The sequence below is a fragment of the Parasteatoda tepidariorum genome, chromosome 5, assembly GCF_043381705.1.
Source record: "Parasteatoda tepidariorum isolate YZ-2023 chromosome 5, CAS_Ptep_4.0, whole genome shotgun sequence".
NCBI lineage: Eukaryota > Metazoa > Arthropoda > Arachnida > Araneae > Theridiidae > Parasteatoda > Parasteatoda tepidariorum.
In genome coordinates this window covers 63,072,900-63,097,879 of record NC_092208.1, presented here as the reverse complement: position 1 = coordinate 63,097,879, position 24,980 = coordinate 63,072,900, and the positions used below count along the sequence as shown (strand labels likewise).

The 24,980-nt window shown below is 28.3% G+C and overlaps 1 protein-coding gene across 19 annotated transcripts in view; it reads left to right on the top strand.

Moving 5' to 3' along the window:
• The window catches only part of LOC107452693 (eya transcriptional coactivator and phosphatase 2), a 145,024-nt gene that overhangs the window by 66,732 nt on the left and 53,312 nt on the right, over positions 1 to 24,980 (top strand). Inside the window, exon 1 of one of the 19 annotated variants that reach the window (XM_071181538.1) lies at positions 4,617 to 4,636. The exons of 17 other annotated variants lie outside the window; for them this stretch is intronic. In XM_071181538.1, the coding sequence (XP_071037639.1) occupies positions 4,620 to 4,636 (17 nt within the window). In that variant the 5' untranslated portion in view covers positions 4,617 to 4,619. Of the gene's footprint in view, positions 1 to 4,616; positions 4,637 to 13,396; positions 13,538 to 24,980 lie in introns of those variants that run through there. One more of the 19 variants, XM_016069262.4, reaches the window with a different exon arrangement.

Here is a 24,980-nt window from a genome sequence, read left to right as displayed (position 1 = left end):
AAGGCCGCATGCTTACTGAATTGAAATGTAGGCTGTTGGAATTGTTGATGAATTAATATAAATGAATGGTGCGCACAAAATAAACGGACCACCCTAAATAACTTTTAATCTAATGATCGGATCTTCACGATCTTAAAAATACGACATTTCAAAATTCGATTTCTCAGATTCGACCGATTTGCATTTAAAATAGCCTTCTCTCAAATGATGTTTAAACTTGGATGTCTTGCAATTCAAATTTTTGTCGACTATTTTTTAATAAAATAATAAATATTTACCAAAACTTATATTTTGCATAGAATGATTTATAGAAATACGAAAAAGTAACACTAACATAAAGGGGAGCCAAACAATTAAAACCATATTTCTCAGATCGCTTCTACCCTCTATATTTTGAGCATTTGAAATCTGTATCAGTCAAAAAAAGGTATGTTTTTTTTTTCTTCAGAAAATGTACGTTTTGGTGTCTGATTTCATAACGTCAAATATAATCTGCCCTAATTAATTAGCATATTTGAAGTCACCCCCTCGATTGAATTTAGATGAATTTTGGAATGTGATGACAAAGATCCGATCAATAGATCAAAAGTTATTCGGGATTATTTTTTTATTTTGCGCTATGTAAATTATCTTACTTTGCAGTTGAGAGTGTTGATTAAAAATTAAATTGGTTGATTCAGAGTTTTAGTCATTTTTGATAACACAGATATAAATGGGGTATTAATAAATATACTGTATGATTTGTCATTAAGTGCTAATGGTTTTTATAGTTTTACTGTACATCATGATGTTGGTTTTCTTCGACTTTATTGAAATTAAACATCGAGGGTAGAGGAAGAATTTCATATACCGGGTAGGTTGAAATTTCTCAACCAGAACACATGTTTAGACTTATTAAGATAAAATAAACCAATTTTTTTTAATGAAAATGTATTTTATAAGGGAAAATAAAAATTTCTCTAATATGAGTTTACACGTTCTTTCTCATTTGCACCACTCTTGTTTTACGCCCTTTCAGAAAAACTTTCCTCTATGACGATTCACTAATCTTTCAGCCGCATTTCGCAACATTTTCGTCATTAAATCACGTGATTTTTTTGTGAAACGCGAACTCTGAAATGTTGGACGAAACTGTCTCCTGATTCGTGTTTCAGCTCAGTGCATTCTGGGAGTTCACAAAATTTTTCGCTTGAGTTTAAAACCGTTTGCATTGTGCAAAGGTATGATAATCATGCAATCGCCTATATCTCGCGTTTGAGTTCAAGAAATGACTCAATACTACTCACACTCCAGCATTCTTTTTTATATATTTTTTTTAAAACTTATATTTCAAAATCAATTGTAATGTTGCCTTTGACGAAATTCGTATTAAGCATTTCGCCAATTTGAAAAATGTATTTTCGGAGTATTTCCCATGAAATAAGTTCGTCAAAAACGAAGAATGTTTCGTTAATTTTGAGTATACATGTTAAACATTGTATAAGAGGTACACTTAGTTCAGCTTAGTAATTGTGTATATAATTTCACCGTTATTTTTATAAAGGACCTTATGTTACTCAGAGATCTTTAAATTCATACAGAGCAAAGATATGATGTTATTCAACAAATAATTTCGAATCATGTCAAGATCAACATTGTTTTAAACTTAATTGATAACTTTCATTATCGTAGTTTCTCAACTATTTCATTAATTAAACAGCTACGTGTTTAGAATGCTAATAATTCGAAACGATTAAAAGCGTCTTTATTGTTATCGCTTATGAGGATCAGAAGTGCCTGAAAATTGTTTAATCTTTAAGTTGTTGAGACAAAACGGGTTCACTTAAGCATTTCACACCATAAACATACGATAACATTATCTGTCTTTGTTGAAAGTTTTTGGTGAAAATTCAATCATTTACATCAGCAGTTTTGGTTAAAGAAGGAAATGAATGAGACGGTGAAACTCCATTGATTGAGAAAATTTTAACGTTTACCTTTTAAACAAAACCAATTCTGAGATAATGTAAACAGATTTGCCGTGTGTACGAACTGCGCCCATTCAAAAGCAGAAAATGCATATTTCGCTAATTGGTATAGTATTTTGAATACCAAGATTTGGTATCTTTAAACAAACGTATAATTTGTGGGACTCGTTCATTGGTTTAGAAAATTGTATTTTTATTTTTTTAAGAAAGTTATATTAACAGTTTTTAGCGCAGGTTTTATTCTTGACATGCAGAAAACTTAAGATAAAATGAGATTATAATTAACATTTTAGGTAATTTCGAATCACATTATTCTTTTGCTATTATTATTCATGAAAGTTTTTACCTTGTCTCAAAAGCTTGAAAAAATATCAATTTCTCTTTTAAGGTATTTTTTTTTAAAGAATGTTGGGTAATTTTTATTTGGTTAGTTGTTTTATTTCCGCATTTTCTTTTGGATTTGGGTCTATTATTTCATGTAACTCTCAATACTAATATTTTTCTAGTGGAAATTTCCCATGATTGCTGTGTAGTCATCTTTGTTTCTCTCGTGAAATAGATTTCCTTAAAAAGGAATTTTTTTTAAATTTTATGTATTATTGCCAGTTATCTTTGTTTCTCTCGTAAAAAAGATTTCATTAAAAAGGAAAATTTATTTAATTTTATATATTATTGTCAGCCATCTTTGTTTGTCTCGTGAAAAAGATTTCCTTAAAAAGGAAAATCAATTTAATTTTATTGTTGCCAGCCGTCTTTGCTTCTCTCGTGAAAAAGATTTCCTTAAAAAGGAAAATCAATTTAATTTTATTATTGCCAGCCGTTTTTGTTTCTCTCGTGAAAGAGATTTCATTAAAAAAGAAAATTTTTTCTTCTTTTTTTTTTCTGCTTTCTAATGGCAGGCACTGAATTTGAATCCTTGCCTATACTATGCCAGAATTGTTGCTCATTTCGCGTTACCCAGTGGGCACCTGTGAACCAAAGTCACGGAGGCGAGCAACATTGCCCACGCCACACTGCCACAAACCCGTTTATAGGGTGGGCCACATTCACACATCATACACACACACAGAACAGAGACCAGCACAAAGAGAGAGAGAAACATCCATGCCCAGAGCGGGATTCGAACCCGCAGCCTATGGCTTCGCAGTCAGGCACGCTAACCGCTCGGCCACCAGGCCGGCAGGAAAATTTATTTAATTTTATATATTATTGACAGCCATCTTTGTTTCTATCGTGAAAAAAGATTTCCTTAAAAAGGAAAATTTATTTAATTGTATATATTATTGCTAGCCATCTTTGTTTCTCGTAAAGAAGATTTCGTGGAAAATTTATTTAATTTTATATATTATTGCCAGCCATCTTTGTTTCTCTCGTGAAAATGATTTCCTTAAAAGGGAAAATTTATTTAATTTTATATATTATTGGTTAGCCTTCTTTGTTTCTCTCGTGCAAAAGGTTTCCGTGAAGAAAAAAAAATCTGTTTAATTTTATATATTGTTGTCTATCGTTTTATTTAAATAAATTTAATGCTGCCTGTTGTTGCTCTTTGGGGAGTATATTATCAACAACCAAAGTTACCTGTTTAAGAAAACAATATTTAAAATAATTAGTGTCAAAGCAATTTTCTAGTTTAAATTTTTAAACTTTAATAAAATTACATTACATCTCAATTTTTCGAAGTTTATTTTAAAACTTACTTTAACTGTAAAAAAAAAGTATTATAATTACAGAAAAAAAAAGATTGATTTAGATTATTTTTGGCATTTTATTACCGTTGTCTAGAGAAAACATTTTTTAATAATAATCAATAAAAATGAATGTAAAAGAAAGATTAGGTAAAAAAAAAAAAAAAACTATTTTTAAGAATAAAATTCTATAATGGTATTAGATGTTTTTTTGTTTGTTTTAATAAAAGAAAAGAAGAAAAGTTTTTAAATAGCTAATCTTTTTCATGCTTTTCTTCCTTTTTTTTGGACTTAATATGACTACAAGAAAAGAAAGATATCAAGAAAAATTAGAAGAAAAAGGGAGCAATTTGTTATTATTATTATTTTTTTTTTGAAGTGTGGTATGCAAGATAACTTTCCGATGATTTTCTCTTGATAATATGAATTTTTTCGTGTAAATTTTTAAATACGTATCTTAGCATTGTATCATTTTTTATTTGCAACAGTCGATACAAATATTCTTCAATGGGAAAAATTTTATTTTTAATCAATCAGTTACAAATAAAAACTAATTTTAATAATGAGATAAATCTCAATGAAGTGTTCAAGATTAGTTAAGTGTCTAGACATTTTTTATCTAAAAGTTCTTTTCTTTTTTGGCGGAAAAAAAAAGTATAAATATTTTCTAATTGCCGAACATGAAAAGTCGGCTTCACTTGTTTACAACATTTTTAACGTTTCGGTAGGCGTGTAATCATCACTTTTCATTCATCACGGGATGATTTGTCGATTGATTCATGACTTTCTTTATCAATGATAAGTTAAAATTGTTACCTTGTTTCATTTTATCCGCATAAGGAAACATTGAAAATCCGATACGTGCCAATTTTTTTTAATGTCACTTATTTTGGTGTAATAAAAGTTCTACGAAAAGTAGATTATTATGTAATTCTGTACGAGTTTCCGCCGATACTCATATTTCAAAATGTTCTTAAGCATGTAGTAAGTAAGTTTAGAATATTGAATTTTTAAGATATCTATTTGTCAATATTATGAACATATATGATTAATCTGTTTTGTCGTAAGGTGTTCATATTCTTGTCCTAGATATACTGCTCGGTATGCTGAGTATTTGGAAATATCTTGTAATTTTATACAGATTTTGAAAAAAATAATAATAATATTTGGTAGTAATGTATTGCATATATTAAAAAGCGTACTAATAAAATATAATGTCTATAAATCAAATTAAAACCTATAATATTTCTTTAAAAATAAAAATTATTTTCCAAGAAAATTAATATTTATTTTCTCTTAAGTTTCAAAATCGATACGATTATAAGAAAAAACGTTACAATCTGTTTAGAGATTTTACAATTAGATGGAAAATATTTTTTTAACCTTAATAGCTTCTAAAATGTATTAAAATAAAAATTGAAAATTCTTCAAAAATAAATTTTGGTTTGAAAGAATAAATGTTAGTTTATAATTCAAATTACATTGTTAATATCATAATAATATTTCGATTGATTCGTGACTTACTTTATCAATGATGTGTTAAAATTGTACCTTGTTTTATTTTATCGGCATAAGGAAACATTGAAAATCCGATACCTGATAATTTTTTATTGTTACATATTTTAGTATAATAAAATTTCTGCGAAAAGTAGATTATTTTTTAATTCTGTATGAATTACTGTCAATACTCATATTTCAAAATGTTCTTAAACTTGTAGTAAGTTTTGAATATTAAAATTTTTAAGGTATCGATTGGTCAATATTATGAACATGCATGATTAATTTCTTTTATCGTAAGGTATTCATATTCTCATCTAAGATATATTGCTCATTATACTGTGTATTAGGAAATATCGTGTATTATTACCTAAATTTTTTTAAAGGAAAAAAGTTATATTTTACAGTAATAAATATTGCATATTAAATAATATACTAATAAAATATAATATTTTAAAAATTAGAATAAAACTGCAATTTTTTTAAAAATAAAAGTTATTTCCCCCAAAAAATCAATATAATTCCCCAAAAAACAATATAAATCAATTTTCTGTTTGAAAATCGACACAGTTATAAAAAAAAACGTTGGAATCTGTTAAACAATTTTACAATATTAGATAGAAAATATCTTTTACCCTCAATAATTAAAAAAAAACAAACTATTATAATAAAAATTAAAAGGTTAGTCTTCAAAAATAAATTGTAGTTAGGCAGAATAAATGTCAGTTTATAACTCAAAATTACATTGTTAATATCATAGTAATTTTTAAAACCATAGTTTTATTGAAAACGTATGATTTTATATTATTTTTCAAAAAGCGGGGAAACTATGTGAATAACAGAAAGTGAGTAAAAGTATTCAGCGAAAAATAGGGTATACTTTGCAGGGGTCTGTTTAGAAGAAATTTGGGTCCGTTAACGGACCCTTCACAAAATATCTTTTCATAAAAACGGATCCTTCACAAAATATTTTAACTTAAAAACGGACCCGTCACAAAATGATTTTTCTTTTAATCGGACCCTTCACAAATTCGTTTATCTTCATTATTATTTTGTTAATCGAATAAACCCTTTCAGGGCAGAAAACAAGAAAGATGCATGTAAAAGAATTAAGTTTTGTCTTCGGCAGACGATTCTTCCATTATTCATTCGAAATTAATATTCTGCGTTCAGCAGTATAGGCTAAATACCAAATATTTGTATGTTGCATCTCTAATTTAGAAGGAGCAATTGTTGTTTATTTTTTGAAATTTAATTTTTTTTTAATTACAATTTTACAGTGTTGAGCATAATCTTGTATGTCTATACAATTTAAAAACTCCTTGAAAAAAAATTTTTTTTTTGCAATAACGGACCCTATTTGCACAAATTCATAAAAGCGGACCCTGGTTGAAAGAATGTGAGTAATTTTTTCACTATTTCACGAAAAACGGACCTTTCACAAAATGTTTGGACAGACCCCTGCTTTGTGCTACGTATGAATAATGCTTAACAACGTGAGTAAAGCACAAATAATGGCTCAAGCTAAATGGACTAACAAAAATGGACATACTACACTTTCGGTTCCATTAACAATTTCTGTACACAGAAGAAGGTTGTTGCCTTTAAAATCTAAACTGTAGTCTGTTTTTTTGTAAAATTACTTGTGCTTTAATCGTTTTGTTTAGTTTTATTCTGAGTAATAATTTGATACCTCAACTTTGCTTTCCTGCTACACCTGTCAATTTTCTTTGTTTTTCAAATGATACAAATAGAAAAGTTTTCTGAGCAAATTGTAGCCGAAAATCAATAGTTAAAGAATTGTTGAAGCGAATGTATGTAAAAAATAGTACATATATTTCACAATAAAAAAATAAGATAAATTTCAACGAATTGCAGCTGAGAATCAGTGGTTTAAGATTTATAGAAGTGAATGTGTTTAAAAAGAAAGTATTTATATTTCTCAATAATAAAAAAAAATAATAAAAGGAATTTCAGGGAAATTTCAGCTAAAAATTAGTAAGAAAATTATATGTATGTAAAAGAAGTACTTACGTTTCACAATAAAAAAATAAGACAAATTTCTGCGAAATTTCAACGAATTTCAGCTGAGAATCGGTAGTTTAAGAGTTGCAGAAGTGAATGTATACAAAAAACAAAAAGTACTTATATTTCGCAATAAAAAATAAGATACATTAAAAAAATTGTGGTTTAATTTCATTTTGTTAATTTGCAAGATGACTGCGATCAACATAAAATTTACTTTAATAACAATTGCCCAAGTTAATGATCATAAAAAATTAAAATCTCGATTTTTCAGAATTTCTTACTGATGTAAGTTTTTACACGTGTCACGTTTACACGAGGCACGTTTACACGAGGCTCAGCTTTACACGAGGCACGGATTTACACGAGGCGCATAATTTGAATACGGAAATCATAGAAAAAAAAGAACATCGAATTCTCTCATGAAATGTATCAGTAAAACCCCTTTCAGAAGCATTTCGTTTAAATTATGGAGTTCTGCTGTTCTATATTCCATCTCGGGGAAAAGGCAGTTCTATGTATCATCTTTCATACTACGTCTTGTATGAGCCATTCTATGGCGAAAAGGCGATTGTCAAAACGGTGCCTATTTCAGATGTATATTCTGTTACCACTCTTTTCTTTTATTGGATTTACAAGGCTATAAATGTAAAAATATGTTATAAGGAAACTCATCGTTGGCGATTTTGCATCGGGGATTCTTTTATTCCTTCCAAGTGACCACTAAGGTTACTGGACTGGCACATTAATGGAACGTATTTTCTATGGCAGTGGTGGAAAGGTGGAGATCGACTTTCATGCGAATGCATTAATATCTTAAGTAAAAGGTTTTTTTTCTCTTATTTTTTTTTAACGGTGAAAAGGAATTGTTGTACTTTGCCGATCATTTTATTAAACCTGATAGCAAGAAATAAGGTAGAAAGGTTTAAAGCCAAATATTTTTAATTAATTAAAAAATTTACCCAATACTTTTCTAAATCATTTCGGAAGATGCTATGCTTCTTGGGTCTCCTAAGTTCTTTGAAAAAAAAAATAGACTTAGAGCATCTACATATTCTGCACCGCATGTGACACTCAAGAAGAGTGCAAGACACATTTCTTTGACTACCTTACACTTAGAAGAGCCACCTTATTCTCCAGGCTTAAGTCCAATGGATTTTTCCGTTTGCTCCATTTATGACGTAAGTGCTTACGCTAAACCGTATTAAGATTTATTATCCCTAAAAAAATTCACTGTGCAAGGAATTGGACAAAATATCAGCAATTATGAGTTGCCATATTCGAAAATTTTGTGACACGTTAACAGCTCCACATTCAGGCCAAAACGGCCACTTTAAAAATTTTTATGTATGATACACGTAAACATGTTTTTTTTTCTCTTTTAATATTAATAAGCTCGGTTATATTTTAATAAGCATTAAAATTTTTATAACGTGTCCAAATTTTTTCTTATCATTCTCAACAGTATTCTTATCTCCTATTTTGTTTCTTTTGGTGTCATTTTATTTTATTTTATTTTATAACCGTCGTTGAACAGCCGACCCAATTTTATGAGTATACGACTACTAATGTTCAACCCCGTAGCCTTGTAGTTTTGAACCCAATCCAGAAGACAAGGGAACTCCTGGATCGAGTATTGGAAGAAATTTGCTTTAGTGGAGGACTTTTTGATGGAGCTAACCCGTAGTTGCGTTACATGAAGAGGAAGACCACGAGAACCTCGCACGGTTAGGCTGACGGCAAGGGGACTCTAACCCATGATCCGTCTACCACTAAGAATATTTCATGTCAGCACTGTGGTCGGTGCAAGCCGGATGCGGAATTCGTATCGACTGGGATTCGAACCCGGATCGTCTCATTGAAAGGCGAACGCTCTATCCCCTGGGCCATCGCTGCTCTTTGGTGTCATTTGTCAAAAATATAGATATTTGTGTATCTTGTTGCCCACCACTTTAAAAAAAAAAAAAAAATCTTTATAGTATTAGTGACAACGGCACTTTCTTTGGCAACCAGCTAATTATATGTTCTCGAATGTTTGTGGTTGTTATTTATTAAAACTGTGAGTCTGATTCTCTTAAGCTCAGGATCTAGAAGTAATTTTTTTTCACCTGTATTTCAAGATACACTTATTTTATTTCAATTTGTTTTGTGCCCTTCCCTTTCATATCTTATTATTCTTATATTTTAAGAAAAAGGATAAAAAAATTTTAAATCTTATAAATTATATAAATATTTCGATAATTTTATTTTTCAATGCTCATTTGCTTGTGAGCATACATTTACTGTAGTTAGAAGTAGTATTAAAAACGGATTTGCTTTTTCTCTCCTTACCGCTGCTCCTAAATATAATGCTAAGTATTTTAATGTTAAGACTGGATAAATTTTCAATTTTTCAATCGGTTCCAGTTATGGTTCCAGATCAGTACCCCCAGAAGTATGATTTGTTATGGGAACATGGAGGACTTTGAGACTCGAGAGATTTAACGTGCATCAGTCACCATTTACTACACTAGTCTTTGGCATGCAGGGATCGAACCCACGGCCTCTTGGAAATGGGCCTAGTGCCCTACCCACCAGACTATCCTGGCCTTTTTATAATTGTTTGCAAATAATTTTCAATTTGCTTAAAATGCTCTCGAGATATGATGAAATAAGTAAAATTAACATTAAGGGGTCCAAATATAGGACCGCTCTCCTGATATTAAGTCTATATTTTTAAAATTGCAGATACTCCCTATAGTTTGGGGGTCAGAAATCCGAATCGATCGAAAAGAAAGGTGTGTTTAACCAGAGAAAGTACGTTTTCGCTTCTGATTTCATTACTTAAATGTCGTATACACTAATTTATTAGCCTATTTAAGATTACCCTCTGAAACCATTAAAATTGAGTCTCAGAATGTGAAGATCCGATCATCAGATCAAAAGTTATTCAGGGTGGTCCATTTTTTTTAAGTAGTGCCCTGTACGAATGAAATAAAGCCTAATTACGTTTTACGTAAATGAAAAAGTGTGTTTTTTTTATACGGCATGGTTGTAGTCTTCGTAATACTATTCTTGAATTTTAATGTTAACTATTTTAATACTATTCAAGTGTGTATTGATTTTAGTCATAATAATAATTATTGAATGACCTTTAAATTCATAGTTAATTCAAGTTTCATTTAGTAATTATCAATACTAAGCATGCTTTAAACATTTCTCCTTTCAGTGATCTTATTTTGTAGGCAAAATGATAACAAATGTTTAATATTAATTTTTTTTCAGGCCGAGAAGTATTCGGTAGAATTCGTTTTGTTCGTTATCCGAATATGTGTTCGTTATCCGAACACAAAAACTTTTCGTTAACCGATCTGTTCGTTAGCCGATCACCCACTGTACTAGCTATTTAATGTCCTCATTTTGCCCCATTTATGAATATTCGATGTAAATATAGCACTTGCAAAATGAGTAAGCACTTTTTTTCAAAGCGGAGCTGGTTGTTATTATTCTTTGAAACTCTATTCATCAATTTAATGCCACTTGATTCTGTTGATCTTTTGCTCTTTTTCTATGTAGAAAAAAAAATATGCACATGTTAAAGATCATTGGCATTAAGTCCCACAAATAAAAAAAAAACACGGAGTAGTAAAAATGGAGGGAAAAATAAACAAACCAGCAAATAAGTACCCTGTTTATTGATAAAACTCGACGCTCGAACTTTCAACTAGAGAAAGCTTGTGCCACCTACCAGCTAGGCTGTTTGTTCGAATGCATTCAAGGGAAAACAGCTGCCTTTTTTCCAAGTGACTGAACGGTTGATTGGCAGTTTCTCTGAAGATTGGTGGCAAGGGTAGGCCGGAGCCTAGCCTCGCCTTCACCCCCATGCCTTTTTGGCTCCTTGCCCAACACTTGCTGGTTTCCGGGCACGAAAAATCTCACGCCGCGGTTGTCTTCAATAAACAACCCTTTCTTTTCATATGAGAGAGCGGATTGAGATTTTTTGTTTTTGTTCCTTATTCAACTTCTTAGTCAGTTGTTGGTGGACCCTTTTTATTATTTTATGCTTTCTCTGTGGATTGACTTTTGCAAGTCTGTCGATTTTATCTCAATTCCTTCAACCTTCAGAAGTATCCTAAAATAGGATAATTCGATTTAAAGCAAATAAAATTCTATTCGTTTCGTGCTTTTGTGTAAAAAAGTTGCAAAAAATTGCTGACGAAATATTGGATTGTATATGCCACAACTTCAGTCAGTTGTGGTGGACCCTTTTTATTATTTTATGCTTTCTCAGCGGATTGACTTTTGCGAGTAGGTCGATTTTATCTCAATTCCTTCAGCCTTCAGAAATATTCTAAAATAGGATAATTTGATTTAAAGCAAATAAAATTCTATTCGTTTCGTGCTTTAGTGTTAAAAAGTAACAAAAAATTGCTGACGAAATATTGGATTGTAAATTCCACACCTTCAGTCAGTTGTGGTGGACCCTTTTTATTTTTTTATGCTTTCTCTGTGGATTGACTTTTGCCAGTCTGACGATTTTATCTCAATTCCTTCATCTTAAAATAGGATGATTTTTCAAAAATTTTTTTGGGGGATTTTTATTGTCATTTTTCAATTTTTTTAAATAAGCTGGATTAATAAACTTTTTTTTTCATGCGAGAGAGATAATCAATAATTTTGGTTTCTGTTTCTTATAAACTTTAGTCGATGTCATGGTGCCAATTTTTATTATTTTGTTATACATTCAGTGGATCGATTTTTTCCAGTTAGTCAATTATTTTTTGATCGTTAAACAATTTCTAAACATAAACAAAAGATAAAGATCGTTTTTTTTTTAATAAATAATTATAACTCGTTCTGACTCCATTTCAGGGATTAAAATACAACCACTATTTTAGGGAATAAAATAAATTGTAAATATCATTCCCTTCATTTACTTTTGGTTAATTTTAATACAAAAACTCTTTTATGCTTATCGTTTTCAATTCATCATTTGTTCTAATTTAAGATTATATGATTTATAAATAATTTGCAGTACATTTTATAATGTTTTGTGTTTTTTAAAAAATTTATTTTTACTCGTTAATTGTTAATTAAAAAAATTAACTGGCTATAACATATATCAGTTGCAATTTTTTTTTTATTCAAAAAGAATAACAAAGGTGATTGTTATGTAAAAACACTCATTAGTATTTTTACCTTTGTAACTCAGCAAATGCCTATGAAACCTGAAGCAAAATTAATTGGTTAAAATGTAATATTTTGCATGAAACGTAACCCCAAAAATTTTTGTCAATTTTGTCAAAAGAATTTTTGTCAAGAATCAAGAACATTATACTGTTTTTTTTCTATAGAATATATTTAAAAGACATTAAAATATTTGTAAGTTAAATTAATTAATAATATTTCTAAATTAAATTAATTAATAGGTCCTAGCAATGCATAAAAAATACTTTTCATACAAAAATAAGTCGAGAAGCCCGTATCATATTGATTAAAAAAGTTCTTACGTAATTTTTAACCAAAAAAAAGAAGAAAAAAAGCCGTTATCACAGATTAAAAAAGTTCTCACGTAATATTTTTTAACCAAAAAAAAGAAGAAATGCGCTACTGTCGTTGCGATATTTTGCTCTAATACCAAGAATTTTTTTCTTTTTTTTTCTTAAAAACTTGTTTTTATGAGAAGTTATTTCATTACTAATTAAACACTCTTTAGTTTAAACAATGAATAATTTTTTAAAATATTATAAGGTAGTTATTATTAATAATTTAATTAATTAGTAGTCATTACAATAAATACATAATTTTACAGAAAGAATACCAAAACCATTGTAATCAAAGCTTTCTTTTTCTTTTCTGTGACCATGCGAATATCCATGAGGTGTAAATTGAAAGTTTACAACTATGAATTATGCGTAACAAAAAAAGAAAAAAAAACTTGAATAATTAAAATTTATAACTAATTATTTTTCGAAACTTTTAGTCTTCCATTTTTTTCTTCTTTCCCTTACTTTCTTTTCTTTATCTTTTATGTGCATATTAAAAAGCAATTCCGAGTTCTTTAAATGTTCAATTTTATGATAATATGCATAAAGAATGCAATTTTGTTTAATCTAGAATTACCGAAATTTTTAGCTAAAAAAAATAAAAAGTCAAATATTTGAGGACGGAAGTTAGTTATGCTGCTCATATGCTAAGCGAAGAGGGCGCCGCAGTCGATTGACTACTGAGATAAACTGTCGTCCATCCATCTTCTGTCATTTTTTTTCTTCTTTAGACTCTATCCTCGTTTATGCTCTTCATTTTATCATTATTTTTTTTAATATTCTGGTTCAATGTTTTAGAGAGAGGGACATGTAATGATTCAGCTATGTTTTGATAAATGTGAGTGTTTTGCTTGTTTTATTTTTATACTTTTTGGAAGATTTTTATAATTTTTTTTTAAATATCTGTTATCAATCATTGAAAAAATTAATTAAACCTGGCAGCATAATTAGTAGTTTCAAATTCTTGACTTATCATGCATATTTTGGGTGGATTAAAACAATCTATGTTCTGGTTTTCGTGGTTATTTGTAACTTTTTCACGACCAATATAATAATAACCGCATTTTCTATGTAATAAGAAAAAATTTCCACTTGTTAATCACCTTCATAGACTTTTGATTAATCATATTCCGCGTAATTGATAAGTTATAATAGATCCAGCGGTTCTAAAGGGGGTTGCTTTAAATTTTATAATTAGTGAGAACGATTAATTAAAAAAAAAACTAGTTAAAAAGTTTAATCTTCATTCATAAGTGAAATATCATTTTTTTGTTTCCTAATAGATTCAAATTATTTACCCTAAAATAATAAAAATAAAAGAAAAAAAGTCAATCATGTTCTAATTAAAGAATGAAAAATAATATATAATTATGAATTTTTTTTTTTTTACATGAAATAATCTTGAGAAAAATAGCTTTATAATTTAGTATTAAAGAGTACGTTCTTTACAATTTGCTCAATTAGTTTAATTCATCGAACATAAATAAATAAATAAAACAAATAAATAAATAAAAAGAAGAAGAAAAAAAAAAGAAATCATAAAAGTTCCCATATTTTTACCGCTCTGTGGTAAAACTATCGAATCTATTTAGATTGAGACTACTCTAAAACGTGATAAACCATCATAATGTTCTGATTTACTGCAAACTTAATATGGGGTTACGGTGGCCACATTTCAGTATTCCTTGATTAACACGATACTTTAGTCAAACTTGAACATAAGCATGTTTAAGCATGTTTTTCTTATTAAAGTATTATGGTTCAACCGTGAGCCGATTTTTTCTTTTCTTTTAAGAGCTTAATTTTGGAAGGACAAAATGCCAAATGCATCAAAAGAAGGTATATTTTGATAAAAAATTTGTATACTATATGCATATTTTTTTATTTTATTTAAGTAGCCATTACAAGTTTAATACAACACTGTAAGCTTTTCAATAAATATATATTGAAAGTAGACTTAAGGTTTTAATAATTTTTAAGCAGGATATTAATTTCTGCAAACTTTACTCAGAGTGATCCGTAAAAACCGATCTTTACATTTTCAGAAGGACCTTTAAATTTTAACGATATAGTGTACCTTTTAAATTCAGAGGTACTGTTTTTAAAGTTTATTATTTTATCGAGTCACCCTCTCTTAACCCCCAGAACTCTATATCAACCATTTGGGTCACCCCTGTGTTAAGTTGTGAGCCCCAAATGTGTGTACTTTTTGTTTCTATTTTTCCTAAGGATTTTAAAGATATATATTTAAGCCGGTCTTCTCAGTAGAATCTGAGTATCTGTTAAAATTGCTAATTTTGTGCTAAAAATTATTTTTGTGCTAACATTTAATAGTTTTCTTCTTTTTTAAATTTTTTTAATGCGTTTTAAATATTTTTGTACTAACCGAATATGGTCTCGAATACAAGGGCAATTTTATTTTTAACCTGCTTGTGCTTTCCATTTAGTCTAAGGAAGCTCGTGCATTCCCAAAAACTTGTTATTTATAGAAAAAATATCTAAATTTTCAATTAAATACGAAAAGAAAAGGTGAATAATTTTTTTCGAAATTTTTTTTTAAAAATCAAATCCAAACTAACTTTAATTAAATTGATATTTTTGATTGGATATTGCTCTTACTATATCTTCGTTGTCAGTCCAATTAAATATTTTATTTATTTTTTATTTATTCTTATCTTGGGGGCATTGAGTTAAGGGGAAGTTAAAGCTTAATAGAGATCTTTAAGAAATGTAATATGCATTGTAAAATGTTTTTTAATCTATCTTTCCCTAAGTTTTTTTTATATTTTTTTTTATGATGATTTGATGTTTGTTTAATAAATTATCAGTAATCAAAATAACTTAATAAAAACAGCAGCATATAAATAAAAATAAAAAGGAAGAAATTAAAAAGTCGAAAATTAAACAAGCAATTGAAAAATGGGTTTTCGTAGTTTTTGAAGTTCAACTGCTTGATCGATTCCATAAAATAATTAAAATTATTTTTTAGTTATACGCTTTTTTTATTGTTTAATTTTTATTTTTGTTATTTATTATTTTTTCAAAGTCAATGAGGAATGTAAAACCACTTATGAATTTCTTTCAGCTATTTTATGAACATAAGCTACATTTAGAGTACCCGTGCCGTTAGGTTAACGGTCGGAGGTTTACGTAGTTTTCCTCTCCATGTAACGCAAATGCTGATTAGTTTAATTAGAAAGTCCTCCACGGTGGCTAGTTTGTTTAAATGCTAGTCTTCTGGGTTCAAAATTACGAGGTTACGGAGTTGAACATTGGTAGACGTAAACTCGGTAGACGTAAACGGGTCGGCTGTTCAACGACGGTTATAAAATTAAATAAAGTAAAATAAAATGAAATAAAAGCTTTTGATGAAAAATAAAATAAAATAAGATGTACTGAAATCAATGTGCGGTTGTGTAACTTTTTCTAAGTTTAATTTAAATTAGTCATTACTAGATTATTGTGAGACTACATCTCGAAATTACCGAAACTATCTAAGCTGTTATTTTTTTTTATCAAAAATAAACACTTTTTCCACTGTTTCAAAACCTAATCTCTCACTGCAAAAGTGAGATTCAAAATTGTCACTTCCACCTCCTCTTGTCAACGCTTTCTAAACATCGCAGATGCTCGAACAAAAACCCCTCGTGTCACAAACGCGCGAATATTCTGAGATTTTTTCGAATGTTAAATCCTTTTTATGTCAGATTACAGTCAAGTCTGTCTTAGCGATGTTAGTTTTTACGAGATTCAGAGATGAATTCCAGAAAGCACGGAAAAGATAGGGATATATAAAAAAAAGAACCTTAAGGAGGATTAAAAAATGTACGAGATGTCGCGATAAAACTAAGGAAATCCCCCTCTGTATGTGACATTCTGCTGAATCTTGGTGATCGTCAGGTTTTTCAACGAAACAGTAAATTTCATAGATTGGAATGACTTCATTTTTTATGTTCTTTAATTATGCTACCGTCACCGAGCAGTTGTTCTAAACCATGGCCTGCTGACTAACCAAGGAGAGAGAATGTAGAATATTTTTTGTGGTATTTCCGAGATACAAAGAATCGTTTGTTGGAATACGGTTGAATTTTGAGAATGTTTGAATCGCGTTTTATGTATTTTTTTCTTCCTTTTCTTTCATTCCGTATTATGAAAGTAATAATTTATTCTTTGATGACGGAATTTTAGATAAAAATGTTCTTAATGTGAGCAAATACATACATTTACGTCTTTTTCAGAGGTTCTTAGAGGCTTTCATTTCAGGGTCGTTTTTTGTGACATCTAAATTCTCAAGAAAGTTCTGAGTTTTTCTGCCTAATGAAGACTGTATGGGTTTAGCGGACAAGTGTTTATAAAATATTAAGCTTGTGTTGTTTCTTAAATATAAATTCATTTGTTATCATAGAGTTGATTTTGAAATTATTTGAATCGTATTTTATATTTTTGTCTTAGTTCATTCGTACTATGATGGCAATAATTTAATTTTTGAAGACAGGATTTAAAATAAAAATATTCTTTATATGAGCAGATACTAAAAATATTTTGAATATGAGTATACCTGAAGTATATGTATATGAGTATATTTTGAATATAACTATATCTGAGTTAATCCTGAAAAGATTTATGACTTACCACAATTTGTAAAAGAATATTTTTCATAAAAATATTGATTTTATTAAAATATTTAAATTATTAACTTAGTACATTACCCATGCTAAATACTTAACCTTTAATAGTTTAATTTTTTTATGCTACTATTTAACTGGATTGTGATGCTCAGCAGGGGTCTGTTTAGAAGAAATTTGGGTCCGTTAACGGACCCTTCACAAAATATCTTTTCATAAAAACGGACCCTTCACAAAATATTTTAACTTAAAAACGGACCCTTCACAAAATGATTTTTCTTTTAATCGGACCCTTCACAAATTTGTTTATCTTCATTATTATTTTGTTAATCGAATAAACCCTTTCCAGGGCAGAAAACAAGAAAGATGGATGTAAACGAATTAAGTTTTGTCTTCGGCAGACGATTCTTCCATTATTCGTCCGAAATTAATATTCTGCGTTCAGCAGTATAGGCTAAATACCAAATATTTGTATGTTGCATCTCTAATTTAGAAGCAGCAATTGTTGTTTATTTTTTAAAATTTAATTTTTTTAATTATAATTTTACAGTGTTGAGCATAATCTTGTATGTCTTTACAATTTAAAAACTCCTTGAAAAAGTTTTTTTTTTTGCAATAACGGACCCTATTTGCACAAATTCATAAAAACGGACCCTGGTTGAAAGAATGTGAGTAATTTTTTCACAATTTCACGAAAAACGGACCTTTCACAAAACGTCTGGACAGACCCCTGCTCAGCTATACACAGTACTTATAATTAAACCTTTGAATGCTTAATTTTCTGATTATTATATAATGTATATTAGTTGCTTAATTGTACGTAATTTAAACATTAAATGCTCGATATTTTTTTAATGGAATTATTTTTATAAATAAATTTTATTATTTAAATACTTAATAAGAAACAAAAAGACATCCATTAACGACATATGGTTAATACACATGGTTATGCGACATATGGTTAAAAGTGTAGATTTATCAGGTTAAATTTTTTTTATATATATGTAAAAATAAACCAATAAATTCAAATAAAAAATTTTTTTCTTAAATTTCAATTTTTTTCCTTCAAAATTTCATTTTTTTTTTGTTCATAATATTGATCACAATAAATTAATGGTGTTAGCGGATACTATTTGATTTGTTGGAATGTTGAAAATAACGGGACACTTGAAAATTATAAAATTAAATCTTAAATTATGTGTTACTATCACTAAAAACAAAATATCGGATGATTTTCAGAATGCGTTTTAAAAAAGAAATATTAAATCGATAGCCCTAATCGTAGTCTGCACGACCGCACCTTCGAAAAATTTTTCTCGAGTTCGAAAAACGTCCACCTTGATATCAGTATCATCAAATTTTGTTATTAATAGACTGTGAAAGGTGGCGCTACTTTCGACTAGTAGAATGTATCACTAGAAAATTAATCCATTGTCTCTAGGGGGAGTTACAAACAGAAAGGAGAAGGAGAAAAGACAGAAATAGGCTTATGTGATATGTGTGAAGTTATGCTGAGAACGATTAGCAGAATGATAAAAGATGACACTACTTGCCTTTGTGTACAAGATACCGCCGTAATGTCGGTGCTTTTAATGTTTTTTTAAACACTCGCTTCGTTTCTGTTATTAGATTTTTTCTCTAACGTGACAAGCAAAAGCTGCTGTTTTTGGATTTTCTAATTATTAGTGCAGAAAGTTGTTTTCGGCAATTTTTTTAATGGTGTTTTCACGTTCGGCAATTTTTTTTTTAAGTCAAGTTAATTTTGAACTAACGGGCAAAAATTATTTATGTTAGCCTTTATTACTCTTTATTAACAAATTATTTTGATGGATATTTGTATTTTTCTCGTTAATAAGAGTGGACAGAAATAAATATTTGTTTGAAAAATGTCATTTTGGTTTTCAATGGTTGGAACTAATTATATAAGGCAATGAGATGCTTAGATGAGAGACAAAGTCAAGAGAATTTTCAAAAACTATGCATTGAACAGTATTAATCCTTAATGGACAAATGCTGCACATTAAAGCTGCTACAATTTTATTATTCTTATCACTCTTATTGTTGTCTTACTTACAATTAACTCAATTGTGATTAATAATATAGTTTATTATTTTAGTTTAAACTAATTAATTATGGTACGTAACAATAAGTTTCCACTATTCTAAAAATATTGAGTCCACAATCTCTATTTATTGGAAAGGTACCTTAAACTTAATGGGAAATCAATTTAAAACACTTCCAGGCCGTTAAGGTTTAAATTTTATATGTTTTCGTATAATTCCTTTCCATAAAAATTATAAATCTTAAGCTACAAATTGCAAGTTAAGAAAAAGTAAGCGAAGTATCAAATGTGTAGTGGTTTCTTTCTGCTTTGGTGGAGAAAAAAGGAAATTGATTTGAAAACGGCTGTAAGAAGTAAATAAATAAATAGCAATAATATTTTTTATTAGATATTTTTAATTTTTCTGAACAATGCATAAAAAAATAAGTTACTAATTATAAAAGAAAATTAGTCTTAAATATTCCGAGTTTTGTTGGGAGATTAGTAGAAACTATGAAACAGCTTGGACAAAAGCAGATTTAGAATTTGAATGATCTAAATCAGGCTAGTCAAAGGCAGCCAATATTTAAATTAATTACTATCTGCAAAAAGAAGGTTGAAAAAAAAAAAAAAACCTCTGTATAATATTTAACCACTTATAAATAAAATTTCAAAATATGAAATTTCATTGTAAGTATTTTAAGTAAGCGGATTATATATTTTAATTTATTTTAAGTAAGCGGATTATATTTTAATTGAGTTTACATTAATTGAAAAAATGTCTTTAAGGGCTTAACATTAATTTATTGTTTTGTATATTTATAGTTGGTGTGTGGATATTTATGTATTAATTATTAAAAACATGTGATGTTTATAAATATGAAATGGAATATAGGAATATGAAAAGCATTACAGAATATAAACTTAAGAAAACATGTACATAGATAATATATTTATATGTTTACTTGTTAACTTTTTCCATGTCATTTTACATTTATTGTTAGCTATAGTGTAAACATTTTCTTGAATCATTTAATAGATGTGTAAAGTAAAAAAAAGAGAAAAAAAGACATAATTATGTTTATAAATTTAGAAGTTTCCCAAAAACTCTTTTTGTAAACTTAAAAAGATTTTTCCTTTTTTATCATTTTCATAAGCGTAAAAAATATCTTCAGAAACGTTGAAATGTTTCCTTAATCATATAAATAATTTTAAAGCATTAAAAATAAAATAAATCTTATAAAAACGAGTATTTTGATACTGTTTTTAAATGCATCGAACGAAAGATCGTATACATATATTTTCTAACTAGAATCTCCGTTGTAACTATTAAAAATATTAATATATAGTAACAGAATATGTACTACGCATGTAAACATGATTAAAAAGAAAAGCATTAACACATAACACGTTTCTTATTGCATAATTCTATTTATATACTTTTTAGAGGTTAATTTCAACCATAGTCATGAGTTTTTTTTAAATTTCCTTTCTTTAATACAATTTTTGTCGCCTATTTTACAAAAAAGATTTTTAAATTGCTTAAAATGTTTTTTTTTTAAAATCATTTTTACAAATGTAAGCATACTCATAAATAAATGTTTTTTCCCTCCATAGGTATCAAAATGGTTCTTAATCATTTTCATGCTTGTTTTTTTTATTGTTATAATTTTCTTTGGCCATGATTTAAATACTTTAAAGATGGCTGTAGGTTTTCATAGAAAACGTTGTTGTAACCTTTTTAATTATTTAAAACTAACGTTAAAAAATCTAAGAAATTTTTTTAATTATTCAAGCATTTATTATTATTTAAAATAATGATTTAGACTGGTTAAAATTAGACTTAAATCCAAGTATGTGAAGCATAAAAAAAGGAAGGAAAAATTATTTAAATTTCTTAAAAATCTGAGCAGTTAAGTTATAAAAAAAGAAAGAAAATGATTTAAATTTGTTAAAAATTTGCTGTTGAAGATATAAGTAAATAAAGTATAAAAGAAAAGGGAAACAGAAATATTTAAATTTGCTAAAAATAGTCTCGAATAAATCTAAGTAATTAAAATATGAGAGAAATGTTTTGTCTTTAATTTAATGAAAAATAAACTCTAAAAATTCTAAGTAAATTAAGTATAAAAAAAAGCAATAACAAACAACAACAAAAAATATTAGCATCTGTGACACAAATTTCCTTTTTATAAATCTAAGCTTCAGACTCATTGAGCAGAAGTTATTTTATGAAACAAACAGGAAGCTACTTTCCATAAAAAAAAAAAAATCCTTCACATTATCTTAATTTATAATTATTAAAAAAAAAAAAAAGTGTCCCCAATATCTCTTACTTGTCCGGCTTTGGCGCTTGAATGACTTTTGGTGACAGTTTGCCCAGGGCTACCTGACAACTTGGGTGGGAATGGTGTTCATGGATGACGACAGGTAAGACCTCCTCAGTGGTTGTGCTGATTGCTCAACAGCGGGAGGGCGGTGGCCCCCCGCCGCCCCAATCAACACACACGCCTCTGAAATGTCATTTTTATGTGTTTTTTCATTTACTGATGAAGAGCATGCTGAATTGATCGAAAACGATTTGCCACTGGGTGTGCGGGAAGGGTTATTGCGATTAGATCATTTTTTTTTTATAAAAAAAGTTTGATAAATTTCTAATTTTCTTCTTTAAGAAAGTCATTATTTCATTAAATTAATTGACAAAAAGCCCTGTATTCCTGTAAAACAAATTGCTTTGCATTTTTAACGAAGATTATCAACATTAAAGAGTGACAACAAATGATACATTAATCGATAAAATGTAACAAGGATTGCGAGTAAGTAATTTGATGTAAAATGAATAATCGAAAGAAACTGACGCGGAAAGTTAATTATGTTATCATTCATGTATTATGGGTTTTGATAGTGAGCGCCACATTTCGAGCACTCTATACGAGGCAGCTTTTATTTCTCGATAATTCAATAAACAATGCTGTCCATATATTCTTATTCTATAATGCATATTAACTTACTGTTATTAATTTACTATCAATTACTAAATTACTATCAATTTTGTAATAAATTATAGGTTATTAAGCTTTAACTTCAGCTAATATTATTTAGTTACATTTACTTATTAACTTGTTATTTATTTATTATATATAAATAACATGTTACATTATTATCAGCGTTTTATTCCTATTTTCTCTGTATGGGGTTCTGTTTCATATCTGTCTCTTTAAGGCTAGTTTTTTTTTGCAAGAATTTTTTTATAAAATACATGCATTTTCTTGCCTTCTAACGATATTACTTAATTATTTATTTTAAAATAGCATTAATTAATATGCAAGTTATTGAAATTTAGCCTTTTTATAAAGCTTAAATAACTGCAATGGTTTAATTTAACACTTATTACCCCAACTTTTATTCATAGTAACTTGAATTGTATAAAACCTAAAACGTTCTATCTCCGAGTTTCTTTCTATATTCTTTTTTTCAATTACAACGCTCTAGTTTTCTTAAGTTTTTTTTTCTATCTTCCAATTTATAATAACCAGAATTGTATAAACTCTGTGCTTATTTTGAACCAAAAACTTTCTGCAATACTTTGTCAAAGTGTTATTTCGTTGATGTACAAAAATTTTCGAAAAAAATAATAATCACGTAATGCACTATTCATATTATTAACAAAATAACAATATTCCAAAAATGAATTGAGAATTAAAAACCAAAAAATAAATTGATTTGGTTTGTTTAAAATTAAAGTAGTTTTTTTCTCTTTTCTTTAAGACTTAAGAAATTTTGTACGATACATCAGAAAATATGTGTCAACATTATACGAATTTGATGACTTTCGTAAGCAGAGTTAAACGTGAGAATTATTAGCAGTGTCTTGAATCTATATCTTATCTGAAATGTTGAATGCTTTGCTACTATTAAATGTCCATGGTGAATACTTTTACTTTTAAGTGTATTGTAAATGCAGTTTTTTTTATCTTGATTTTTCTTCTTCCTATTTTAATGTTTAACGTTAGCTGAAATTTTAAACAAAATAAAAGTTTTAATCTGTTTTTATACCCTACATGAGTTTAAAGAGCAATACACAGGTATTGCACAATAGCAGCTACTAACTGCGTCTAGTTATAACTCAAGATGATGATATAAAAAGTCATAAAATTCATTAAATGCATTAAAAATCACATGTATATTTTTTTCTGTAATTATGAAAAATGTTTTTGCATATGCCCATCGGAAGATTTTTAAAAAACAATTGCAATAATTTGATTGTTCTTACAATTATTGAAATAATATTAAAACTTCTAATAAAATTTTATTGAATTGTTAAATTATAAAAAATAATAAATTCATGCTTTGTTTGAATTCTTTTAATTACTCATGGTGTTAACAAAAAGGGAAAAAAAAGTATGCATTAATTTGTGTTTTTTTTTTTTAATTTTTTTTTTTGCTATAGTAATTTTTATTTATTTTCGAAGTGTATCATTTAAACATATTTTATTTCATTATTAAATAATTGCTTTAAATAGCTCTAAAAATTCAAGCTATGCATTCAGTAGAATAGAGCATTTCAGTTATTTGACATAGAAAATTTTAGTAACATCCTAAAACATTATATAATTTTTAATTTAGCGAGTCCAAGGGCCTCTTTTGAAATCGATCTTGCCCAATACTTGTAGAATTCTAAGTTGATATCTTACTGTAAACACAAGAATTGAATGTTTCTATGGGATGTTAATGTTTCGTTTATATTTGTTTGCGTCATCGTTATTTTCTTTCAGGTATTAATGCTGTGAGATAAATGTATACGTTGTATGAACAATAAACATTGTTGAGTGATCTCCAACAAACATCTCTATTTCATACAAAAAAAAAGTTCTTCCTCGAAACTTGTCCGATCACTTTCCGCGAAGCCGAAACGTAACTTGCAAAACCTCATCGAAATATTCGGACATTTCACGGACCAATAACCGGAATCCTTGAGCTTCTATTATTCGATGCGACATTTTAAAGTGTGACACTAAATTGATGCAACGATGCGTTCAATACGCTGGCGAACTCCAAGTTAAGCGAGCATTTGTGATTAGGCTGAAGATTGCTTTAGAAATCAGATGACACACCTAAGCGGCCAAGGTTAAGATTTCATTAACTTCAATGATTTGTTTATGTCACGTAATGCGTTGCCAATAGGGCATGATTACTACGCATACTACACAACCCTGGGGTCTTTCAATTTTTAGAGCTTCGTTACAAAATATTTCGAAGCATATTTATGTGATATGAATGTATAATATTGAAATTATTTAAAAAAAAAATAGAAAGAAAAATCAGAAAAAATTCTTCAACTTCGTCGTTTTGTTTATGTCACTTAATGTATGAACAATAGGGCATGATTACTACATGTATTACATCACCCTGGGGTCTTTCAATTTATGGGGCTTCCAAATGTTACAAAATATTTCGAAACTTTTTTATGTAATATGAATGTAAAATGCTGGAATTATTATTTTTTTTAAAAAAAAGAAACAAAAAGAAACAAAAAGGGGGGAAGAAAAATCGGAGAACATAGAAAGCAACAAAAAAATTTGAAATGATATAGTTTTTAATGTGATATAGTTTTT